Raw genomic sequence first — 24,243 nt, forward strand, 5'->3', positions numbered from 1 at the left:
AAAATAATCCTTTTTCTTAAATAGTCAAAATAGCAGACGCACAAACTTGGCTTTTTTCGCGCGACACTGTTGTAGGACGTATAAAATAGGGCTTAGGTGATTAATCAGATAAATTTTCTAACTTTGTCACATGCTTCTCGATTATTCGATTTATCGAAAAAGTAATTGATAGAATAATTACTAAGAAGATACTTGATAGTTGCAGCATTATGTGAATGCTTTGTGGTTCCTCGTAAACGGCAGTGAACTGATGGCTTAGCATGTTGGGCACTGGACAGGTTCCCATCCCTGGCTGGTCCACTGCCATCATGGGGTTACTGCACTCCCGTTATAAAACTTTATCACACGAAACCGTCCAGGGGAGAACAGTCATGTGAGGCCTTCGGTCGACCTTCAACCGGTTTGAGCCAGTCTAAACCAGGTTGGGCCAGGAAATGACTGACGTTGGCTACGGGCTGTCGGCCAGAGGCGAAGCAAGGTGCTATGTGTGGAAGTGAAAGAAAATGACCAGGGTAGGAGATTTACAGCACATGAAATAGTTGTGTGAGAGTAGATTAACATCGCTGCAATGGCTTGAAGAAGGCCAGCCAGAGTCCGAGATATATTTCTTCAGTATCGGCCTCTCTCCATGGCTAGACAGAAAGAAAGAGGATTAAAATGTACCCTGTGAAGTTAAAGGAATGCCGAAGGGCCCTTACGAGAACTGGGGTTTTTTCTATACCACTTTACAGTTAGTGGAACACCAGCCTTGCTCAATGCTAACACCTGACACCTGTCAGTGAAAGGTATCTTAGACAAACTTTCCTTTTCCTCATGCTGGGCCAAATTCTTCATCATATTGGTACTTAATCCTCATGATGATCTTCTATGTTCTCCAAATATGCTGCATTAACTTCGATACCGTTTTGTGGGCCACGTTCATTTGCCATCAAATTAAGTTTAGAATCAGGATATCCCCAGAGGAGTGGGTTACAATATGGAATCAAATATCCCAATGTAAAGCTCATGCACCAGGGCTTTACTCTGATGTAAACAATCATTAATTTTAGTATACATCATATAATCTATAACTAAAAAAATAATCTACATATACGATGGTTACATTCGGTTAAAATTAAATAATCTGTGCTTCAAACAGTAACTGGCAGCTCTCACATCACATACACACTCAGTATATAAATTCTACAAGATACAGAAACATGCATGCAAAAACACGACAAGTAAAGTCGTCTTCTCAAGAGCTTTAATCATACATAGAAATTAAGTTCAACAGTACCATTCGTTTAGAATGTTTTAGCAGTATGTATATTTAGTGTAAAGAGCATTACGATTTTTTTTCTTTTTGTGATGAGGAATATCCATAGGGATGATGATAGAAGCTTTCAGAACTACACCAGAGAGATAAAGAGAGAGCGAAGAGCTGAGAAGAGACAGGAGTACATGACTAAGTTGCAACACCTCAGACTACATTTTAAACACCTCAAAAGGCGACATTTATCTGTGGTTTATGTATCAGTGTCCGTCCTTGATTATGTCATTGTTGTTTTTTTTACATTTTTTAATGACTTCCTACTGAAGAGCAGCATTGCCATCTGAATCACTTTTGGAAACAAAATATTGACGTATAGTGTCACTAGCTCCGTTTGATCAATGCCCTATGATGGAGTTACTCCCATCAAAGTTGAGCGGTCATGAATGGGATCTCTTACTTATGAAAGCTGTGTGTAATTTGTGGGCCAATCGCTTTACATCGGTTCTGACACAAAAGGTGGTGGGGGACGGGGTGAGCTGGAGTGGAGCACATTACTGCAATGAAGTGTGGCAATGTAGGCATGGAAAGGATTGACCGCGTTTGTCTGTCTGTCCATCACATGTCTGTCTGTCCTTCCATCCATCCATCTATCCATAACTCCGTCCATCGATCATTTGACCACTCGGGGGAAGGAGAAAAAAAAGAAAAAGAAAACATCACCACGAGACGGTTATCTGTGCTACCTCATAAGCGTCAGAACATTTCCAATTGGCAACAGTCCCAAGCAAAGAAATGTAATCGATGAAACGAGAAAAAAATAAAAAAATAAAATGCATGTACAGGACAGGAAGTTGAACAGATAAATCCCAGAAGCGGCTGTTTTTTCTGTCGGTCCATGCCTTTTTTAGAGTAGCTAGGCTAGCTTCTCTCCTGGGGAGTGTGTGTGGGGAGAGGGTTCTGCCAGTTCTTTTTTGTTTTTACGGCTTCGCTCTGTAGGAGGCTAGCCGTCTATAAGGGATGAGTGTGTGTGTGTGTGTGTTTTTCAGAACTAATCTCGCAAAGCGCTGGACTGATCAGTGCCAAAATTCCAGTAGGCCAACTTCATTCTTTCTTCTTCCTTTCGCCCAAACTGTCAAAGCTTCCGTTTATACTTTGTGTGTGTACAGTATGTGTGTGTTTGTGTGTCGAGTTGGTAGGGTAGTAAGAGACTTCAACTTCCCAGGGCCGGTAATGATGGAAGCTGCTGCTGCTGTTGTTGCAGTAGCGGTCGAGGCATTACGGTGGCGCACAGGCGGGCGCTCACACGCGATGAGCAGAGAGACCGCGTGCGGGCTTAAGGCTGGGAGGAGGAGCTGGAGGGGGACTGCTGCTGCATCGCAACCACCGATGAGGCTGCCACGTGCTGAGACATAGCTGCCGGGGAGGACATGGACTGGACCATGGGCTGGGCTGGTGGGGGCAGCTGGGGCTGCTGAAGGTGCTGGGCCCCCGAGTGCGTGTTGGGGGAAGGCGGGGGTGTCGGACGTTTGAACTTGTCGGGACTGGCGCTTCTTCGCGGGGACGGCCTCTGTTGGGGGCGAGAAACAAAGAGGGAGGGTAAAGAGAGATGACAAAAATTACAGATGATTACAAGAGCGTCAGTGGTTCATTTTGCACGATTTATGCTGGTTACGTTGCAAGCATCATGCATTCTGTGGTCTTGGTAAACAGGGTCTGTCTATTGCGTGTGTGCGCGCGTCTCGCTCTCTGCTGGCCTTAAGCCCTAGCCCAAATATTGCAGAGCTCTGGGCTCTTGCTGGGTCACTGCTTGTAGTTTGGGATATGGTGACAGTCATTTGCCTTTCAATCTAATTTGTGGTATATGGTGACAGTCATTTGCCTTTCAATCTAATTTGCACTCCATTTGAGGGAAGTGACCATGTTACGAGATGGGGTGGGGGCAACGCTGTAAAAACCTAATATTTCCTATTCTGGACAACAGCAACACAGTTCACAAAGTTTAAACTTCAAAGCTCATATAACATTAGGATTATGAATACGGATTTATCATCAATGTCCTAACAACCTTTGAAGACTGTTGTAGAAAAACGCATGTGTTTTGTAAAATGTGTCACCATAAACCATGCAGATTTAAACAATTACAATAAATTACTAATCAATATTACAATATAGTCTAAATTGTAAGTGTCATTCACTTACACCAGACAATAGGCCAAAAAAAATCCATTCTCTTAAAATATATGTTAAGATTTTTTTGGTTAAAACAAAATGCTTTGTTAGGTTAAAGCTTCATTTGTATAGTATTTCAGTTGCAATTTTGTCTGCTCATTTATTTGTGTCATCACTTCCAATTACACTTGTTTAAGCTGTATCCTGTCTGAGTTCTCTATGCGGATTGGATAAAATTGGTATCCTGACATGGTCAAATGGTTGCACTTGATTTGCAGCCAATAACACTTAATGCACAAGGACACACTGATAGATGTTTGGGATGTGTAGTTACTTGGTCATGCAAGTAGTCCAATCGGTGAGATATCTTGCTCTGTTGATTAGAAATGGATAATCCAAAAATAGTCTTCTCTTTGACTTACATAGCGTATTCAATATGAATTGCCAGAATTTAGCTTTGTTTGCGTTCCTTTATGTGCCAAAATGGTGACTTTCTGAGCCAAGTCAATTAGGATATTTTTGGATGATAATTTTCTAATCAATGAAGCAAAGGAGCAAGATGTCTCGCCAAATGGACTATTGACGGTAATTCCACACAACCAAAACATCTATCAAAGTGTCCTTGACACCTGACTATGTGTCATGAGTCATGACGGCAGACTGGCACAGGCCTGCTGGAGAAACTTTACAGCAGGTACAAAATGCAAGCTCATAAAGGACGAATACGATTGATAAATAACTAGATAAAGGCGTAATAATTCACACCTTATTAAGCCATCATCCTTCCTGTTGAAATATTCATGGAACATCTTACGATGGCCTCATAAAGGTAGTAGATGTTCAATCCGTCTGTAGTGTGTGTGTGTGTGTGTGTGTGTGTGTGTGTGTGTGTGTGTGTGTGTGTGTGTGTGTGGGGGGGGGGGGGTATTTATTTTACACACTTGACTCCCTAACCCTAACTTCTTACCGTATGGGAGGTTAAACATATGTCACAACCTCAATTTGTACAACACTTTTCTGAATAAAAAAAATAGTACACATACATATGAAAACACAAAAATGCCGTAATTAACAGATAAAAGAACAGTAATAAGTAAGACAGTAGTAACCGTATTAAGACAAGGATAAAACTAAAAATAACAAAAATGCATAAAAACAAGGTCTAAGAATGTAACAAGTGGCTGCTCCAGTAACAGCCAGCTGGCACTAGTCATTAAGCTTATCTTTCTTTCAAGGCTGAGAGAAATGGAGAAAAGTAGACTGCACAGCTCCTAAACAAGGTGGGCAGAGCCATAATCAAGAGACTATTTTTAACAATCTGTTTCTCTCTTTTGGTCTATGATGGACCCAGTTTGACATAGTCTCTCTATATACTGTAACAGGTTTTAATCTTCAGATACGGTCTGTTAAAAGTTGAAATCCGGGCACCATCAGGTCTTCATCAGGGCAGGAATAATTTCTGCCCTGATGAAGACAAAGCCACTGAATATAAACTCAAATTATGTGGATCTTGGGATTCCATTATAGAAATGAATCTCATCATCGATGTCACTCATCTGTGACATAAGACTCTAAATGTGGGCAAGGAAGCCTGATCAAAGTCCCTTGACTTCCATGAAAACACATTAGTCATGGTACTTCTGTAGCCTACTAGCAGTGTTTGCATGATTAGCTCTGGACACAAGACACACAGACCAACCCTCTTGTAGATGGCTAGACTCCCTTTTCAATTAAATTGATTAGTTCGATTAACTGTCACAGCCCTAATTCGACTTTCTAACCTGTGGAAATGAATGACTGAAATGCCACAGAATTACAGTATTCACACAATCCCACAATTCATTATCATGGCTTGACACCACTGTTTATTTTAGCATTTACCAATATCTATTCTGGCATTTTGCTGTCCACTGTTGCTGGGTATGTGGTCTCATGGATTAAAGCAAAATAAAATCTCACGACTGATAAAAATGTTTGTTTCCAGGCCATTTCCTAATATGCAATTTGTGAAACAGCAATAAAGAAACACACACGCGCATTGTGTTTCATAAACAATTAGCACAATATGCATAATTATGTTGTTTTGGTAGCTATACAACCAACCAGTTGAAGAAATTGCAGATTGATGCTAAAGTCAGTCATACCAGCCCTGACAAAAAAGGTCATTTAAAACAAAATGCCAGACGCCAGAGGGTTAACCTTGCTTTAATGAAATATCTGAGATCATTAGGATTTTCTGGAGGATTGAACCACTTGTTTGACCAGTTTGACCACTTCAAGTACTCTTTAAGCTAACAAAAAAAGGTCATTTAAAACAAAATGCCCGACGCCAGAGGGTTAAACTTTGCTTTTATGAAATATCTGAGATTAGGATTTTCTGGAGGATTTAACCACTTGTTTGACCAGTTTGACCACTTCAAGTACTCTTTAAGCTAACAAAAAAAGGTCATTTAAAACAAAATGCCAGACGCCAGAGGGTTAAACTTTGCTTTTATGAAATATCTGAGATTAGGATTTTCTGGAGGATTTAACCACTTGTTTGACCAGGTTGACCACTTCAAGTACTCTTTAAGCTTAAAATAGCGAATAACCGGAAATAGACAATCTACAAGCTTACAACACGTGCAGTGCAATGCGTGGTAAGCTTGTAGATAGTCTATTTTCAGTGCATGACATGCTTCCATAGAAGACATGCTGACTTCTATGGAATCCAAATGACTGAAATCAGTCGTGGAGACTGAGAACTTGAATCCATGTGGTCTACTGTTGTGGTTTTGACAGGCAGATGAAGTGAATACATCATGGAACATTGTTACCATAGACCAGAAGAAGGAAAAATACGAAACAGGGAAGAAATAAGACAAGTATGGGAAAAGATTGGAGGGGAAGGAGGAGGGGGAAAAAAAAGAGCGTGTGATCCCCTCAGACTGAGCTGTGACCCGGGTTAACTCCCGGGTGGTCCTAGCAGTGACAGAGGGAACAAGCTGACCTGGACTATACCATATCAATGTGGGACGCTTATGAAATGCCTTGAGGGCAAATCTTACCCTCTGTCCAAGGGTATGTTGTATAATATTTGAGGGTATAGTTTTTTATTAAGGGTGCGTTTGGAAATGCAGCACAGAGCGCACTGGCCAATGCAAACTAATGGGCGAGTGTGCTCCGGTGCGCAATTTCCGAACGCACTCTAAGTCATTAATGTACAAATTTAAGTCATTACGGCACCCTGTTCCCCTTTATATGGCGTGGCTCTGTAGGAGGCTAGCCGTCTGTAAGAGGGACTGTCCATCTCTCTGTGTGTGTGTGTGTGTGTGTGTGTGTGTGTGTGTGTGTGTGTGTGTGTGTGTGTGTGTGTGTGTGTCCGTCCGTCCGTCGTAAACAGTAGTACCGATCAGGTAAAGTTATTGTGCTATCAGTAGGTCAGAAATGACTAATGTTTCTTCCGCAAACGTACATTTTTTTCATGGAAGTCTAAGGGACTTTGAACAAGTTGAGTTTTCTTTAAGACCTGAAGACGATTCTACAAATGCCTTCTGAATCAGTAGTTCTCACACTTTCAAGATTTTTCAAACATGTTCAAAAATAGCAGATGTACAAGCTTGCAGCGCGGCACTTTAAGTGACTCGCTGTGAGCTTGTATATCTGCTATTTTTGAATAGCCAAGGCAAAAATCTAAAATGACACAGATTATTTCCTGGTTTTAATGGGTTACCGCAACATATTTAACTTAGATTTTGTGATGTCATAGACACGTCAAGACAACTGACTGATCACAGGCTGGCCACATAAAGTCTGAGATCCACATGCAGCCACGCCGTTCCCATATGGACCCCGACATCCACAATGCAATCCATTTACAAGGAGTTGCCCTGAAAGTTTAATGACAATATTGGAAAATGCTAAATTGATGGAGAATACAGTACACATGTACTGTAGATATAATGCAGAATGGAGGGCTGACATGCTACTTAACCCATTTAATTTGTACGTATAGTGACTCTACCCACAGCAGTGGTGCTTCGGACAGGAGAACTGGAAACGGCATGGCAGACAGAGAACAGGCTAGTCTCACCAGACTGGTCAATAGAGGTAATTCTCCACTACATTACCAAATGTAACAGTGACGGTTGTGGAGGGCATAGGACTGATAAATAAATCATACTGGTTTTGTGGACGTACAAAAAAAATCTAAGAGGCCACATTATCACATTATCTGAAGGAGCAAGGCATTCCTAATGGTAGATACTAGTGTCTGTCAGAGATTGGATCTAGACATGATGGGACCCAGTGACCTGAATACACACAGACTGGGAAGGATTCTCAGGCCGAGAGAGACGTGGAAATTTTCTATTGCTTAATGAAAGGTGACAAGAGAGACTTGTCAAGTTGAGTCAGAGAGGCTATTCTTCTGTGTGTGTTATAAGTGTATAAGCCTTACTTAACCCAGAAAGTCAAACTCTCAGCAACTGAAGCATTTTCCACGTGAGACATGAAATGTATGCAATGAGTTTCTTTTGTTTTCTCTCAATCAATCAAATTACAGAGTATTTGAGTCCAAAAGTTACTTGTTTCACCTGAACATCATGACCCGAGACCGTGTTTCAACTTTCTCATGTTTTATGGACGAAGGGAGCCGTGACGTCACCCATTGGTTTCTACGGACCCGTTTTGAAGGCTGTGTTTTCAGCTAATTCAAATCCACCATTTGCAATTTCCAGAAAAGCAACCCGAAATGAATGCTATTGGCTAGAAGGGCAGCGAGGGCGGGTTTTCACTCATTAGAAGCATACCCTACTTTATCATCAATTCTTAAATTGATGTGACCATAATTTACAATAACGCATATGAAATCCCCATTGGAATCAATGGTATAGTAATTATTCTGCAGCCAGCAAGGGGGAAATAGCAACACCTTCTAGGCCATTAATGAGAACTGCAGTGTGTGTTAATAGACTTCCTCAGTGGCTTAATTTTCAAGAAGGCATGGTTGCCGCTTGGTCAGGACCCAAGGAAGCTGCGGGGGAAAATAGCATTTCTATGCCATACAGTACAAAGTTTCGCATTTGTGGCGCCCCTGTGGCAGAAATGAAAGTGCTTTTGGAGGTGCGCTCTATAGAGGCCCCTCAGCATGAGATTCCAATTAGGAGTTTAATGGATGTTGTGTTCAGGATATATGGCATTCTTTGTAAGAAATAGACCCCTCCCAATAATTTAAAGTCAAATATTAAGTCAACAGTATGAAATCTCAAAACCCTGTTTGTGATGCTCTCCGTCATTTCACAACAGTGACATTTGAAGCCTTTATGGTGACCTCTATGGGTCTAAGTTAAATCGCTTTGTGTTGTTTAGAGGCCCCTCAATGGGTGATTCAATTTGGGATCTATCGGATGATGCATTCAAAACTAAACCTGAGCTGGTCTCCGCCAGGTCAGGTAGGTTATTGTGGCCTCCTGGTGGCGCTATAATAGGCCAATGTGAAAAGGGTGGCATTTCTTCCCTGGCCTAGTGGGAATGTGAGTGCAAACTTTTAGCATGATCCAAGGAATCCAGGGAAATAGTTTAGATTGTGCAACCTACCGTTCAAGAGTTATAGGCCAAAAGTATAGCAGCCTGAATAGTGCCACCATGAGGTCGATTTGAAACATTGTGTCTTCCTTAGTGCACAAATTGACGCTAATCACTAAGGTGTTTCCGAGATTAGCTGTGCAAACACACACACACACACACACACACACACACACACACACACACACACACACACGCGCGCGCGCACACGCTGAAACATAATCTCTGATTCCCGGACTGATTTGGAATCCACTTTGTACAATGTGAGCCATAATCTTTTCTAGTATTTCTATTCTTCTTTATTTCAATAGTGTCAGTATGAGAGAGACAGAAGAATGACACATCCACGTCAGGAAGTTGAACCGAGGACACGATGAAGAGCATTTTGTGCCCATGTGGTATGAGCATCAACCATGTCGCCCCCCATCATTTAATTCATTGGACAATATTTGTTATATTGATGATTGCCATGACTGACAACACCAGCTAGACGGATGGTTACATAAGAACATAATAAGAAAGGCTGATATTGAAAGTTTAAGGACAACCCATAATTCCACTACAAAGAAAAGAGTGATAGTGGAGATAAGATAAACGGAAACAAAAGACACAGTACACTAACTATTATGTCACACATTCACTTGCACTCTCACTCTCTCCCTGGTTTTAATATGGGGGTTAGATGAGTCGGCTATCACCTCCATATCTAAATGGATCAATACAAACTTCATCTAGAGCAAAAGGACATTACTGAGGCATTGGCACCACCCTAATCTGATAAATGCTCCAAAGTGTGCTATTCTACGAGGTAAGCCAAAACAATGCATCTGCACACAGATCGACCCCGTTTTCCCTTTTGCAAGGATTTCTCTGCAGGATGGTAGAAAAGGGAGGGCGGGGCCCTGCGGAGCACAATGCACGGTGAAAGAATTGTGATCCGAGATGTCGCCCTGCGATGCATTAGTCATCCAGGTTTCCCCACTGAATAAGAGGCAGCAGAACAGAACAAATACCCCCCTCCCTCTTTTGTCAAGGATGCTACCGGGATGACATAAAATGCTAGGAACAGAAGAAAGAAAGAAAATGGGAATCTCTATTGAAAATAAGTGAATGAGTGCTAAAAGACAACAACAATAAACACCTGTGGAGGTAGTGGTTACCACCTTCTCGATCGCAGGAACTTTTCCTGAAACTCTGAACTTCTCTCCTTTTCAACTATATGAACCCAATTCCATTGTGGTTCCAAGGGGGAAAAAAGGGAAAAAGAAATCCCTGCTCTCAAGTTAGTACTTTGTACTAAACCCCCTCTCAATGATGGTTCTGGAACTACAGTATCATGGCAGAGCCAGAAGCACTGAAAATGCTGGTTCTCTAACACTACTGTAGACACTCACTCACTTGGCGGGAAATGTTATGTTTCAATGGATAAATAGAATATTCAAAGGGGCAAAAAATGTGTCTTTACAGGAACAACGTTCCAACAACGTTACAACTGCGGGCGGGAATGAAGGGACCCTGTATATTCACTGCTCTTGCAAACTGGACGGGGTACTCACTGCAACGGCGTGGCCGGAGGTTCCGTGGACGTGCAGAGCGGGTGCATTGTAGTGGGAGATGCCGGCTCTGGACAGAGTGGCCGGGGGGGTGAAGCCAACTGTGTGGCTGCCGTACGACAAACCTGGGATGAGGCAAGAAGGACAGAGTTGGTGTCACGTCAATACTTACAGTAGGTGCCATAATACAGGCAATTACACAGTGCCAATGTCTTTACAGTGCTCTTGGACAAATGGTGAAAACAATGAGGGAGGGTGGATGATGTTGACTTTGGTTCAGCAGCTTGTAAACATTTATGATTCCATACACATGTGATTTTACAACTGTATGATTAAGATATTGTACGAGAGCTATGGCACAGAATTCCTCATGTTCCAGGGTTTCTCACTCATTATCCATAAAACTCACTGGCAATGACGTCAAACCACCTGTGGATAATTTGTTTTAGACAATTAAGGCAACTGCAGGGGATAACACACACACACACACACACACACACACACACACACACACACACACACACACACACACACACACACTCTACATACCCAGAGGCACCACTTGCCTACTCTTTCATGACAATGTATGCAATGGCACACATAAATTCCATTTGACATTCACATCAGTTGCTGGCTGCGTGGCAACTAGGCTACTTTGAGACCATTTGGGATGGAACAATTTAGGAAATTTGTACATTTGATAGCTTGAGCACTCTGCATGCCATGGCCAATGGACTCACCACAAAAGGAATTGGTATTCCACAAGGTTTACTTATATTCACGAGTTAAAATCTCTAAAATGTCTTAAGGTCTAAGACAAATAAGCACAAAAAACAACAATATGGCTTCAAAGTGACTAGGTCATAGGCACCAAGCTTGCCAGTTAACGTTGACATTATATTATATTACTATTATTTTATTTTATTAAGAAGCAGCCACATTAATGTAAAAATAACTATATGCTGGCATGAAGGCTACTTATTTTAAATGTTTATTATTGACATTGTTTTGATAATACCTAACTTCCCATTACGTTTGCTAAATGAATTATTCTGCTTCGTTCCAAAGGAAATGGCACCGAGAGCGACTCTCTTCTTCTCACAGAAGTATCATTTACAAACATGAGGGTATGTCAACCCTCAGCTTTGTTGCCATGCCCACAGTCAGTTTCTGTGGAAGACTCCCTTTCTCACAGAAATCATGTATTTAACACACAAAGTGTATGTAAACCCTCAGTCTGGTTGCCATGGGTTTAGTCAGTTGCTAAGGAGGACAGCTGATGAGACCATGCAAACCAGGCCACCAACATTGATGACTAACTACTGATGAATGCTACTGCAGCATCTGTGGAGCTTAATGGAGATTATTGTTCGACCACTTAGATATATTGAATTAAAAGAAAACAGAAAAGGAGTCTAATTGACACCACTGCAGTAGTACCACAAGATAAGATCATTAAATGAGGACTCCTAAACATTAAATCTCTGAATGGTGTATAAGTAAACAATATAATATCAGACCATCATGTTGATTTATTTAGTCTTAACAGAAACATGGTTGGTTCAGGAAGAATATGTTTAGTCTAAATGCATCCACTCCCCCAGTCATATTAATACCCATATTACTCGAGACGCCAGCCGAGGAGGTGTAGTTGCAGCTATTTTCAACTGCAGCCTGATAGTGAACCCTAGACCTAAACTGAACTATAACTCAATTGAGTTGCCTTGTTCTTAGTCTTTCACATCCAAACTAGAAATCATTACAGCCACTTTTATTTGTTATAGGGTACTGCCCAGATAATACAAAATTTCAATCAACTTTCCTTAGTACTAATGAAGTAGTGGTCATTTCTTATATTGTTTAAATCAATTAGTTTGATCAACTGTTGCATCCCTGCATAGTATATTAAGTGGTTAATGATCAAATTCAAATGATTAGAAACAAAATGTGCAACCTCCTCCCCCCTCAACCTGTACCGGTCTGTCCTCAGACATAGGAGCCTTTGTTGATGATTGCACTGCCTGATGTATATCTGGACCATTTTTCTACCTCTGAATTTACTTAAACAATTTAACTTTAACCGTTTTTTGACCCCATCCCAACTAGACTACATAAGGAGGTCCTAGCCCTGGTTGGTGCCTCATTGCTCGATATGATCGATCTGTCTCTGGTGGCAGGCTATGTGCCACAGTCCTTCGTGCCACGCTGCGAGCCAAATACATATACAATTTGGGGGGTACTTGGCACGCACACGTTTGAGAACTACTGATTTAGAAGGCATTTGTAGAATCGGCCTGAGGTCTTAATGGGTTAATAAGCCTACACTTGATTCGGGAAGTTTTGCCAACTACAGAACTAAATCTAATCTTCCCTGTGTTTCTGAGATCTTTGAGAAAGCAGTTGCCATGCAGTCATGAGACTTTTTACGTGTTGGTATATTTATATGGAATCCATACCTGTGGCTCTGTTCCAAGTGTGCAGTACATTCTAATGGCATGGATTTGCTCTATCCAACTTCTAAGAAGGCAGGGAGAATTCCAATAGTTCATACAAACCTATTTACTCCATTCCCATGGGACTTTCAGGATGACAATCCCTCTGTCACTGAATGGTTTGATGAACAAATAAGTAAACCATGGACCATGGCCTTCTCTGTCACCAGACTTCTACACAAGTTAATAGTTGATGGCAGACACCGGAGCAGCACCTCAATAATGCACCAAAAGATGGACCTTCCTGCATAAGAGACTGTTGTCATATTCCACTAACATGGTTCCACACTTTCTGAATCTAGGTAAAGAAAGACCCCAAATGTCTTATGTTATCATTTTTACACAGTCTATAACCAAGGATGTCCTTGGTTATAGACCAAGGACACAACTATAATGAACGTACACATGTGGTAGGATCAGTTTTTACAATTAATTAGAGCTGAGAAAATGTTTGGCAATGTATAGACTACAGATTTCAACGATGGTTCTTGAATCCCGACAACATGCGACTGATTATGAAATGGGAGTTAAATTATGTAACAGGAAGAATACTTGGTTGAAGACAATCCTTTTCAGCACTCCTTGACAATCGGGACTGGCTTATTGTTTGAGCCAGACCTGGATTTAGAGACCTGAAGTAGTCAATGAATGGGGGCAACAAAGCCTATAGGAGGCAAATTCATATTGTTGACCTAGCGACAGTCACGCTGTATGCTGAAAACTGGATCAGGGTGGCTCAGATTGAAGGCTAGATAGCAACACTTGGTTTGCAATGTTCAACTTCATATCAACGAGATATGTGCCTTTACTGTGCAATAAAATGATATAATTTGATATCAAAGGTGCATAACATGTTTATAGACTTATGCACCGCCAGTGGTGTTGCGTAACATGGGGCATCCCGTCCGACTGTACTTACCAGGTGATATGGGTCGGCTGGAGCTGGGGGAGGGGGTGTAGGGAATGGGGCTTGACACGGTCCTTGCTCGCAGGCCCTGCGCAGACATCTCGTTGAAGTACCTGACAGGATGAGATGAACTGGGTTACATACATTAATTCCATCAAATTTTCAGTTCATTTTACCTGAAAAGTGAAAACTGGTTTTCAGCGGGTTTCCTTTACTGCAGCACATCAAGAACAAATGAAAATCTCATCAATGTGCTACTTTGATACTAAGAAAAAAGATCAAATCACAATGAACTCAACATTACAGATAAAAGATAACATTAAAAAGACATCTAAAAGCCCCAATTAGAGACCTAAAGGCCATGCTGCTCCTTACACTCAACCAGACCAAAGTGGTTTGAACCACTGGACCAACATCCTAAGGGCAGATTCACACTTCACACTAGGTCTGATTGATTCGAACAGTTCCCGACTACAATTGCCCTGCCCTCGCTGGCCAGCATTGAGTACACTTCAATTCAACTGTAATGGTGCTTAGATGCCTTAGTAATGGTACTTAGGTGCCTCAGCTGTGGACTATGGGGCTTTGGGAGATAGAGAATGTCAAGTGACAGAAGAAGAGTCACTTGTCAGAGTTTAGAGCAAATAATAAAGTTTGACTGTGTTCCTGATGTTGTCTTGAGTTATAATAACAATACACAACCAAAGCAGTGTGTGCTGACAGTCTTTGACACCTTACAACGTAACGTCATCTGCAATTGTCGCATGACAGTGACAAAGCACTGACGCATCCTTGGTAAATCTTATAAACATTCACGCTGAGGAAGGCATGTGGGCCGAAACGTCCGTCGTGTTTGATCTGCTACTGGGACTTATGATTTAAATAAACAAGAAATCCTAAAAGGATCAAAGTGAGTGCTCAGTATTCCTTTTTAAGAGACTATTTTGGTCATGGGGTGACCAAAATCACCCTTGGTGATATTGTTTGGAAGTAGAGTATTGGATGGAAAGACGGTCAAACCAACTGACATAACCATCCTTAGGACCCTGCCCCTAGTGGGGCTAGAAAGTGTTTAAGCCTCCACCCTCTACCTCAAGTCTTTTAAGCCCCCACCCTCTACCTCTGCATCCACTTCCACGAACATTATTTTGTAACTCAAATCTTTGCTTCTGGGTTTTTTTTTCATCTTCTATTTTAAGATGGGGGTCCGCAGTCAAATACAGATCATTTTGGGTGGTCCTTGACATGAAAAAGTTTGAGAACCACTGATACGGTATTACAGCAACAGAAGTGTTTCAGAAAACCGTTAGGATCCAGACATTTGTAGAATCGGCCTCAGGTCTTAATGGGCTAATCATTCCCTTCCTGCGCTCATCCCTCCACAGTCTCTCCTCGTACCTCTCATCGTCCATCTCCAGACTGGATTCGCTCTCTGACAGCTGTCTGCACAGCGCCTCCCTGCGCTCCATCTCTCTCTGGAGTTTCCTCTGGAGTCTGATGTTTTCCTCCCTCATGTGCCGTTCCTCCTCTATGTATTGGGCGCGCTTCTCTGTGTCTGTGGAAGGGAGATGCACATGAAGGTAGTCAAAATTCACATACATATACACACACACACACACACACACACACACACTACGATTCGTTTCAGACGTAAATGTACTGCACGATATAGGTCAAATTCATGCACAGATTATAATGTAGTGAATATATGTATTCATGTATATATGTAAGTGAAATTTATGTTTTGAGAGACAACGCGTTGCACTACGTGTCTCATGACATAATGAGTTTTGAGCATTCATACTGTCTACGACTTGCCGACAGACAGTATTGCCACAAAATGTTAACAAGTGAATAGAAAGGGAATAGCCTCTGTCAGACTCATTGCAAAGGTCCTCTTTAACACATTTTCGTCATTTTTAAGTCACTTTCGTAATGCGACGTGTCGGTTGACATGTTTCTTTTACTTTTTAATATTTTTGGTCAACAGTTCAGGCTGGGTTTTATTTTTGCTCGATTTCAAAATAGTATTCACACAGTCAGAGTGGGTCATAGGGGCCTTCTAATAACACAGCAACTTAAGTAAGAGAGCCTATGATTTCATCAGTTTGTCAGTGACTGTTGTGTGCTTCTTGTGGCACACACTGGGCCTATAAGTCAGAGTGACCGCTCCCTCTAGTGGCAAAACAGGGTAGTGCAGGAATGGCAAATGGATCAGCCATCTATTTTGACTCCAGACATTAAGTTGCCTTGGCTTGACTCTAAACGCTATATAAAGATGTACTGTAGGGCTAGAACTAGTTTCTTAAGAATAGCCTGGTCTGTAATCAACAGTGGGTCATAAGTGCATAATAGGTCATAGGGATGAGAACCACACGCAAATTTGGTACCTCTGCGGCTCCCGTTCCTGTTCACAGTACACAGACACAGTAGCCTACAGTGTTATGTTGGAAGACGCAGTCATAGACTGTGGAGTAAAGCTTTCTCCTTTTCTGCTTTGCATGCAAATTGCAAACAATTCTGTAGCTACAGTATGCTGCATTGGTAGGGTTGAATCACCAGTGGATAAACAAGTCTCTAGTCAATTGACTACCAGAGTGATATTTGGAGGAACCAGACAAAGGCACGATTTACAATTTAGGCTCTTATCCAGAGAAAGTGTGAAATTAGAACATATATAAATAAACAATAAACAACAAGGTAAATAGTCACAGATGTGCAGTGAGAACAATGAAGTGCCTCCAAGAAGCTTGGATACCAGGTAAACAATGAACCTAAGATCTGTTTAAACGTCCGGCCTTATGGGGAAAAATGTTGGGTGGTTGGGGAGGACTGGGGTGGGGTGGATGGGAGTTGTTGGGAGAAAATATAAAACCGAAGAGTTGTTTCAATTTTTGCAAATGTGAATACAATGTCATGTCTACTCTTTGAATACATTTTGCTTAAAAAAAAAAGGATCTGTTTAAACATGCTAAATCACATTCGTTGTTGAGAAAAAACTAATTATAAGACAAGAGAACAAGTAACCAAGATCAGTAGAAAACTAGCATGAAGAAGGGATACAAAGAGAGTGAAGTACTAGGGGGAGAGGTGGAGTCTGAAGAGGTGAGTCTTCTGACTAAGGCGAAGGCCTGCAGATCTGACTGCAATGGGGAGTTTATTCCACAGTCTAGGAGCAAGAAGGGAGAAGAGTCTAGGATGTATGGAGCGTTGTCCAGGGTGTTTTAGGGAAGGCTCGGACCGCATTCCTGTGTTGGCTGGCTGATCTAAGTGAGCGGGAAGGGTTGCAGGGTTGGATCAAGTCTTGAAGGCATTATGCTTTTGGCTGCCTTGTAGGTCAGCATTAGTGTTTTGTACTTGGAGCGGGCAGCAACGGGAAGCCAATAAAAGGGAGCGGAAATTACTATCATTGACACACTGATATTTATTCATAGCAATTGGTCCACTCGCCAAAGTAGTAATAACTAGCTGCTACTTATTTTCATATGTTTTCCACAAACTTTATAATTATAATCTGTATCTATAGCAGTATTACGGTATTGGTACCAATAAAACCCTACTAATACCTATAAAAGTAGCCTACAATCACAACTTTTTATCAGCACAGACATTATGAATGACCAGCGACACCAGCAAGATTAGAATGAGTGGATTAATCTGGTAAAAATAAAATAATGACTGCCCATCTGTACTCAAAACCTATGCAAAATGAAATCCCTGCAATGTGGTGCTGTGCTCCCAGCAATAACCGTTGACGCACAAGGATAACTTAAGAGTCACTTCTCAGTGCCACAGGCTTCCATGGGCTCTGTTCAGCTCTGTATCAATTACTGATGGGTGTCGTGTTCCTCTGACACCCGACTGAAGCAGGATGAGAGGAGGTTTATTAGGGCAGTAGAGACTGACACCCCCCCCCCCATTAGGACAGTTGAGACTGACTTGACCCCCCCCGCCTCCGCATAATCAGAGACGTTTGAAGGAGAGCAGCTCAGTAGCGATTTGGCACCAACAGGCTGGACCTGGCTTCAAGCATGATGGGTGTGGCCGAGTATGTGCGAGCGAGGCAGCGCATGTCCGTGTTTTAATTCCGAGGCTGGATAAAATTTGTAAACCTGACCCAATTTTTTCTCATGTTTCATAAATAAGTGGTTATCCACAGACAAACCTGATACCTGTTCAGCCATAAATCTGCATTAAGGAAATTGTCGGTGGCTCCCTGTAAGCCCATACATGTAAACGGTTTAAGACTTTGCTGATATTATGTCAAGCCAAACAAGTTTCAAATCATCAAAATTACACGGTCAGTAAGTTCAGTAAGTTCAGGAACTGTGCAGGCTTTAGGCCACGGCAATATTTAATTTTCGTCACTTCACTAAGCTCAACTCCCATTAAAGCTCAAGACAAATAAGTTGGAGTTGGACTTCTGGGAATTTGTCAGCAGTAAACCAACCTCTATGGCAGGTTGATTTACAATCTAAAGGAGCTTGCACACTGGTATGTATTTTTCGCCTGAAATACCTTGCACGTAAAAAAGAATAATTTGACCTTCTGTTGTGTCAATCACGCTTACCCACTGCCTCCAAATTTTTCGGCTGTCATTAATTGTTTCGGACCAGGTTTGTTTTCCTGTATGTTGCAGTGTTTTGAGGCTGTAGCCTACCCTGAAGAATGAAGCTTGTGGATTGATGAAAGGCGCATCTTTTCAGATGGGATAATACTCTTCACGTGTGTGTGTGTCTACTGTCAGCCGCTGTTTAGGATCGTGGTGGTCTTCTTTTAAATGTGCCTCCAGTACAGCAAAGCATCAAACTGGGCCAATGAAATAAACATAGAAACGATGGGGATAATCCTGCATCCTCGATCAGCAGGTGAAACTCTCCTTGTTCATAGCAATCTCAGAATGGACGCTATATTTACTTTGTTCAACAAGTGAGAGAACCACAGTGACCACACGATCATCCTCACTGCTTAATGACTGTTTTGTTTCGTTCTGCGAAATTCTCCGCAATTAAAAGAATAATACGCATCGGACTCAGTGTGCAAGATAGGTGGGTGTGTGTAAGGTTTTGTATCGGATGCTGGATTCAAAAGACGCATACGAAAATACAGACTTCACAGTGGACAAGATCCTTTAGTCCAAGTTCTACATAAATCCTCACTTCTCTTTAGTGCACATGAACAGTCCCAAACTCAACTAAAGGCTCACTGAACAGCGGGTTGGCGGTATCCTGTTCCACTTGATACATGTAACCAAGCCACCGCCGGGGCATAAGGTGAATTTGCATCCGGAGGGGTCAGTTATACGATTTCCATCCCTCGCCAGGGATTGACGATGACTGCTTTTGAGTGAGTTCGAATGGGTGTGACTATAGCGCCGGTCCCTCTACTCACGCTGCAGCTCGGTGGTGCGAAGGCTCTTCTTCAGCCTCTCAACCTCGTTCTTCAGGAAACGGATGTGTCGCATCATGTTCTCTGGCGAGTCGATCTCCATGGACACATCTCTGGGGGAGGGAGGAGCCGAAACGGGCTGGTCCAACTTCTCCTGAAGGATTCTGGAGGACCAAAGAAAGCACACGCACAAACACAATGAATGTGGCGAGTCGGGCATGATGAGAGAACTGTCTTAACCCATTAAGACCGGGAACGCATCCGTGTCGTTTTAGATTTTTAGCTATAACCATTATTTTATACTTTGGCTATTCAAAAATAGATCTACAAGCTCATAGCGTGGCACAGAGTGCAGCGCTATGAGCTTGTATATCTGCTATTTTTGAAAATTCTTGAACATTTTGTGCAAATCTTTGGATATATATTTTTTTTGGAACTAACATTTTTGCTTCTGGAGGTCCCTGGAACAAAATATTTTACAAACGTTCGCTTTAAAATATATATCCAAAGATTTGCACACATTTTCACGATTAAAAAAAAATTGCAGATCTACAAGCTCGTAGCGCGGCACTCGGTGCCGAGCTTGTATATCTTGATATATCTAAAATGACACATACTTTCCCGGTCTAAATGGGTTAAATGTACCATTTTGGGGCCGTGTTCACAGAAAGTGCTTTTCTGCCATGCATTTCTAAGACCATCGTGTTTCAGCACTCTCTGCATTCAGCGTTTTTTTGGCGAGCGCCCTTGGTGCCTCGAGTAGAAAATGGTTCCAACGTTTGGAGAGGAGCGCCGCTCATCAATGTCATTTGCTATGTCGAGCGTTGGAGCGGCGGAAGCGGCAACGATTGAGCCAGGGGCGTCTTGCTCAGTGTTATGTGTAGCTCTCTTGACATGATATCCACTCTAAGTACTCCAAGTACTTTATGAGGACACGGCCCCCTATTTTATTACACTATGTCGTATGATGTTGCTTTGTGACACGTTCCAATACAAGTTCAAAATAAGGACAGGAGGCTGGAAGTTGTTAACCTTAGTGGAACACAGAGGTTCTCAAAACCGCAGACCACAGTGTGCACAACTCTGCCTTGCTAAACTTACACCTTCTGTCTATGGTTGACAATATGCCAACAATCTGTTTTCTATAACACATAAAACATATACTTTACATCGTTGGTTCTCAAAGTGGGGTCCGGGGACCCCCAGGGGTACTTAAGGGGGGTTCCAGGGGGTACCCAGCAAAATGGGTAAATATAGCATCAGAATAATTATGACCTTTTATACTTTGGCTATTCAAAAATAGCAGATATACAAGCTCATAGTGCAGCACCGAGTGCCGCGCTATGAGCTTGTAGATCTGCTATTTTAAAAATATCTTGAAAATGTGTGCAAATCTTTGAATATATATATTTTTAAAGCGAACATTTGTAACTCAAATCTTTGCTTCTGGGGGTCCCTGGAACAAAATATTTTTAGATCGGGGTCCGCGGCCAAATACATATCATTTTGGGGGTCCTTGACTTGAAAACGTTTGAGAACCACTGCTTTACATAGTAGCTAATTTTGGCAGCAGATTCCTTGTTGATCTACTAATGGAAAATTGGCTACTGGAAATAGGCTTCGAGTCAGTACCTTTTCTCAGCCTCCAGTTTGTCCATGCGTTTCCACAGTCTGTTGACCAGAGCTTCCTGCTCCTGCTCTAATGTGTTCTCAAGGTCGATCTTTTCACGCCTCAGCTGGAGAAGAAAAGGTGAGAACAGAGAGACCAGAGAGATAGTGTGAGTTGGACAGCGGAAGAAAAACCTCTGCTGCATTCATTCACATTGCATGTGCCCCCCCCACCACCACCACATCACACCACACAAAGAATACAATAGGAGTAGGAGAGCCAGGAGACCACTCCATTGCCAAGTGATATGAAATGACCTTGTTAGGTCCTCTTTCCAATTAGCTTCTTCCCTTGAGGGACAAAGAACCTGTTGCATAAGAACGCCATTCTACATTATTAAAACCTCCCATGCTGTGTCTGGAGCTCTGCAGTCATGACCGCATGGGCGACAATATGCATGATATAATGCCGAGTCACCCACCTGCGCTTGAAGGGCACTAATGCTGGATGCACATTAACCCATTGAGACCTGAAGCCGATTCTACATGTCTCCTAAATCTCAACAGTATTCTCAAAAACGTATGTTTCTATATCAGTGGTGCTCAATCTTTTTCATGTCAAGGACCCCCAAAATTATATGTATTTGGCCGCGGACCCCCATCAAAATATTTTGCTCCAGGGACTCCCAGTCCAGAAGCAAAGATTTGAGTTAAAAATGTTCGCTTTAAAACAATATATATTCAAAGATTTGAGTTAAAAATGTTCGCTTTAAAACAATATATATTCAAAGATTTGAGTTAAAAATGTTCGCTTTAAAACAATATATATTCAAAGATTTGCACACATTTTCACGATTTTTCAAAAATAGCAGATCTACAAGCTCGTAGCGCGGCACTCGGTGCCACGCTATGAGCTTGTATATCTGCTATTTTTGAATAGCCCAAAGTGTAAAATAATGCTTTTTAGCTCAAATCTAAAAATGAGACAGTTCCAGGTCTCAATGGGTTAAGAATAGAATCCCATCATTAGAGTGAGAATGCGACAGGCGTTTTTTTTTTTTTTCCTCACAAGTGGGGTTAACATGGTTCTAGATCTGTGAAAGTGCTTTTTTCTGAAGAAAGATGACGGGAGAAATTGATTGATGCCAAGTCTGATAAGAACCGCTGATAAATCCCCAGGCCCGCCATGGCCACACACAGCATTATGCCTGATTTATACTTGGTTGTGCACCGAAAATAGCCAATCTACAAGCACAACGTGTCGCACTGCAATGTGCTGTGAGCTTGTAGATTGTTGGGTGTTGTGAGCTTTTAGATCGGCTATTTTCGGAGCACGGCTAAGTATAACTCAGGCGTCATTTCACTTATGGTCCCAGCTCTCCATGGCTTTTGTATTCCCTTCTCCACCCCCTCTTCCTGGTGAGCGTACCTGTTCCAGGGTGAGCTGCTTGGAGATGGTGTCGTTCTCCATCTTCTTAATCTTCTTCATCAGCTTGTTGACCTGGAACTCTTGCTCCTGCTCCAAGTGCTGCTCCAATTCCGCTTTCTCGTGTTGGAGCTGGAGGGAGAGAGCAGGAAGAGTGAGAAGAGTTAAGAGCTTGGGTCCCACGATTTTCTAACAGCACTTCGAAAACTCTGGAAATTACCAGAAACTGAAGTGACACACACAGTTCTTTTTTGCATTTGCGTGTAAATAACTTGTACTGGAAACCAAATTATTCTAAGCCTAGCAAGCTAGCTGCTTAGTAGAAATAAAAATACAATACAATACTGGGAAACCTGCATTGTAATTGGTTGAATACCCTTCCAGTCCTAAGAGCAGATGGCAGCTTCCTGACAGGGCAGACTCAGTAGGATTCCAAGATTGTGGAAGAGATAGTCTGACTTGAGAGACTAGTTGAGAACAGAGGAGACTTGGTACACATTGATGGGATTTATAAAGTGGGGTGGGAGGTGTTAATGAAACAATTCCAGGAAGAATTCACATTGTGAAATTTTGGCACAGTTCGAGTTTTGCCTGAAGCGACCAAAGTAACCACCTTTGGCAGCCTCCCAATACAAAGTAAGGGGCGCGGCTCAGTGCTGGTTCAAAATGGGATGACTGTGTGATGGATTACATAAGTGATTACTCATTAGGAGGAAAGGGCTGGATGTTGTTCGTTGGACGGGAAAGAGTTGAGAGCGGTAAAATTGCTACCGCTGCAATTAAAAAAGAAAAGAAAAAACATCTCAAAGCAACACAAACTGGTTTCAATTTACAATTGCTTTCACATAGGGTCAACTGTGGTTCAATAACCTGGCAGGAATAATGTGCACCTAAAAACGTTCATAGATGTGGGCCACACCCAGTCAAGCGATTTCTCCAACTAATGAACAGAATAACCTTTTTAGTTTTATGGCATCATTTTATGTAGTACATAATCTCAGCGTAGCCTATTAAAATGTCAGGTACAGAATGCCAAGACATTGTATTAATGAACTGGTTGACACAGACAGTATCAGTGCATGTTCAACATTCTTGCAGAACAGACAGTTCAGCACACACCTGAATTTTCTTCCCGGGATAAGTAAAGTTATTTTCTTATGTTGAAGAGAAAAAAGGTGTGTGAACTAACTGTGCAGAACTCATATATTTCATGGTGAAATATAACCAGTAGTAAGTGGTATGAGTGAATAATTGATTCTTCTGACCCATTCCTGGTAACGAGAAAAGGTTTGCATGCTCTAATAAAGTAACAGAAACAGAAAGGGGCATTATAATTACCTTCTTCTTTGAAGGCTTTAGTAGGGGTGCTGAGCCATTAGAAAATGTGTGTCTAATAGATGCAAGCGTGGGGAGCTGCGTTTGTCCACATAAGAGTATGGACCATAGTATCTGTTGGAAGTGGTGGGGAAGAGCGTTGGAATCCCTCCCGATTCAAAACAGCCTAATTTGCTCCGTCTGCCTCTGACCACTTAAGTAAACTGCCGTCATCTAAACTTAAGGAGGGGGGGTATGGGAGGTGGTGGTCAGACGGGACTGTGTTTACAAAAATGTCTGCACAGGAGTGAGTGCACAAACAACAGCCTGCAGAATTAATTACCACAAATCCTCGTTTCTCATTTCAGCATTGCTTAGGAGTATGACACACACACACACACACACACACACCCACCCACCCACATACACACTATAGGCTGTCAACACCACATCTCAGGGCAGCAGCAGATGTAGGCCTGTTTCATGTTAGGGAAAAGGCGAGATAACAAAATGACTAAACAACAAGTCCATCTGTCTGACCTTAAACAGGGTCTGGTGAGGCACATACA

At 42.1% G+C, this 24,243-nt stretch overlaps 1 protein-coding gene across 1 annotated transcript in view; it reads right to left on the reverse strand.

Annotated features, from left to right (window-relative positions):
- Window positions 1-1,226: 1,226 nt before the first annotated feature.
- LOC311058989 (coiled-coil domain-containing protein 6-like) overlaps window positions 1,227-24,243 on the reverse strand; it is a 30,202-nt gene continuing 7,185 nt past the window's right edge. Inside the window, exons 3-9 of the mRNA XM_084076555.1 lie at window positions 22,364-22,492; window positions 20,959-21,062; window positions 19,330-19,490; window positions 15,337-15,493; window positions 13,951-14,051; window positions 10,543-10,664; window positions 1,227-2,819 (exon numbers count right to left, since the gene is read on the reverse strand). Of these exons, the coding sequence (XP_083932681.1) occupies window positions 2,586-2,819; window positions 10,543-10,664; window positions 13,951-14,051; window positions 15,337-15,493; window positions 19,330-19,490; window positions 20,959-21,062; window positions 22,364-22,492 (1,008 nt within the window). The 3' untranslated portion in view covers window positions 1,227-2,585. The remainder of the gene's footprint in view (window positions 2,820-10,542; window positions 10,665-13,950; window positions 14,052-15,336; window positions 15,494-19,329; window positions 19,491-20,958; window positions 21,063-22,363; window positions 22,493-24,243) is intronic.

This window comes from Gymnoscopelus microlampas (assembly GCF_963454915.1).
Source record: "Gymnoscopelus microlampas genome assembly, chromosome: 13".
Lineage (NCBI taxonomy): Eukaryota > Metazoa > Chordata > Actinopteri > Myctophiformes > Myctophidae > Gymnoscopelus > Gymnoscopelus microlampas.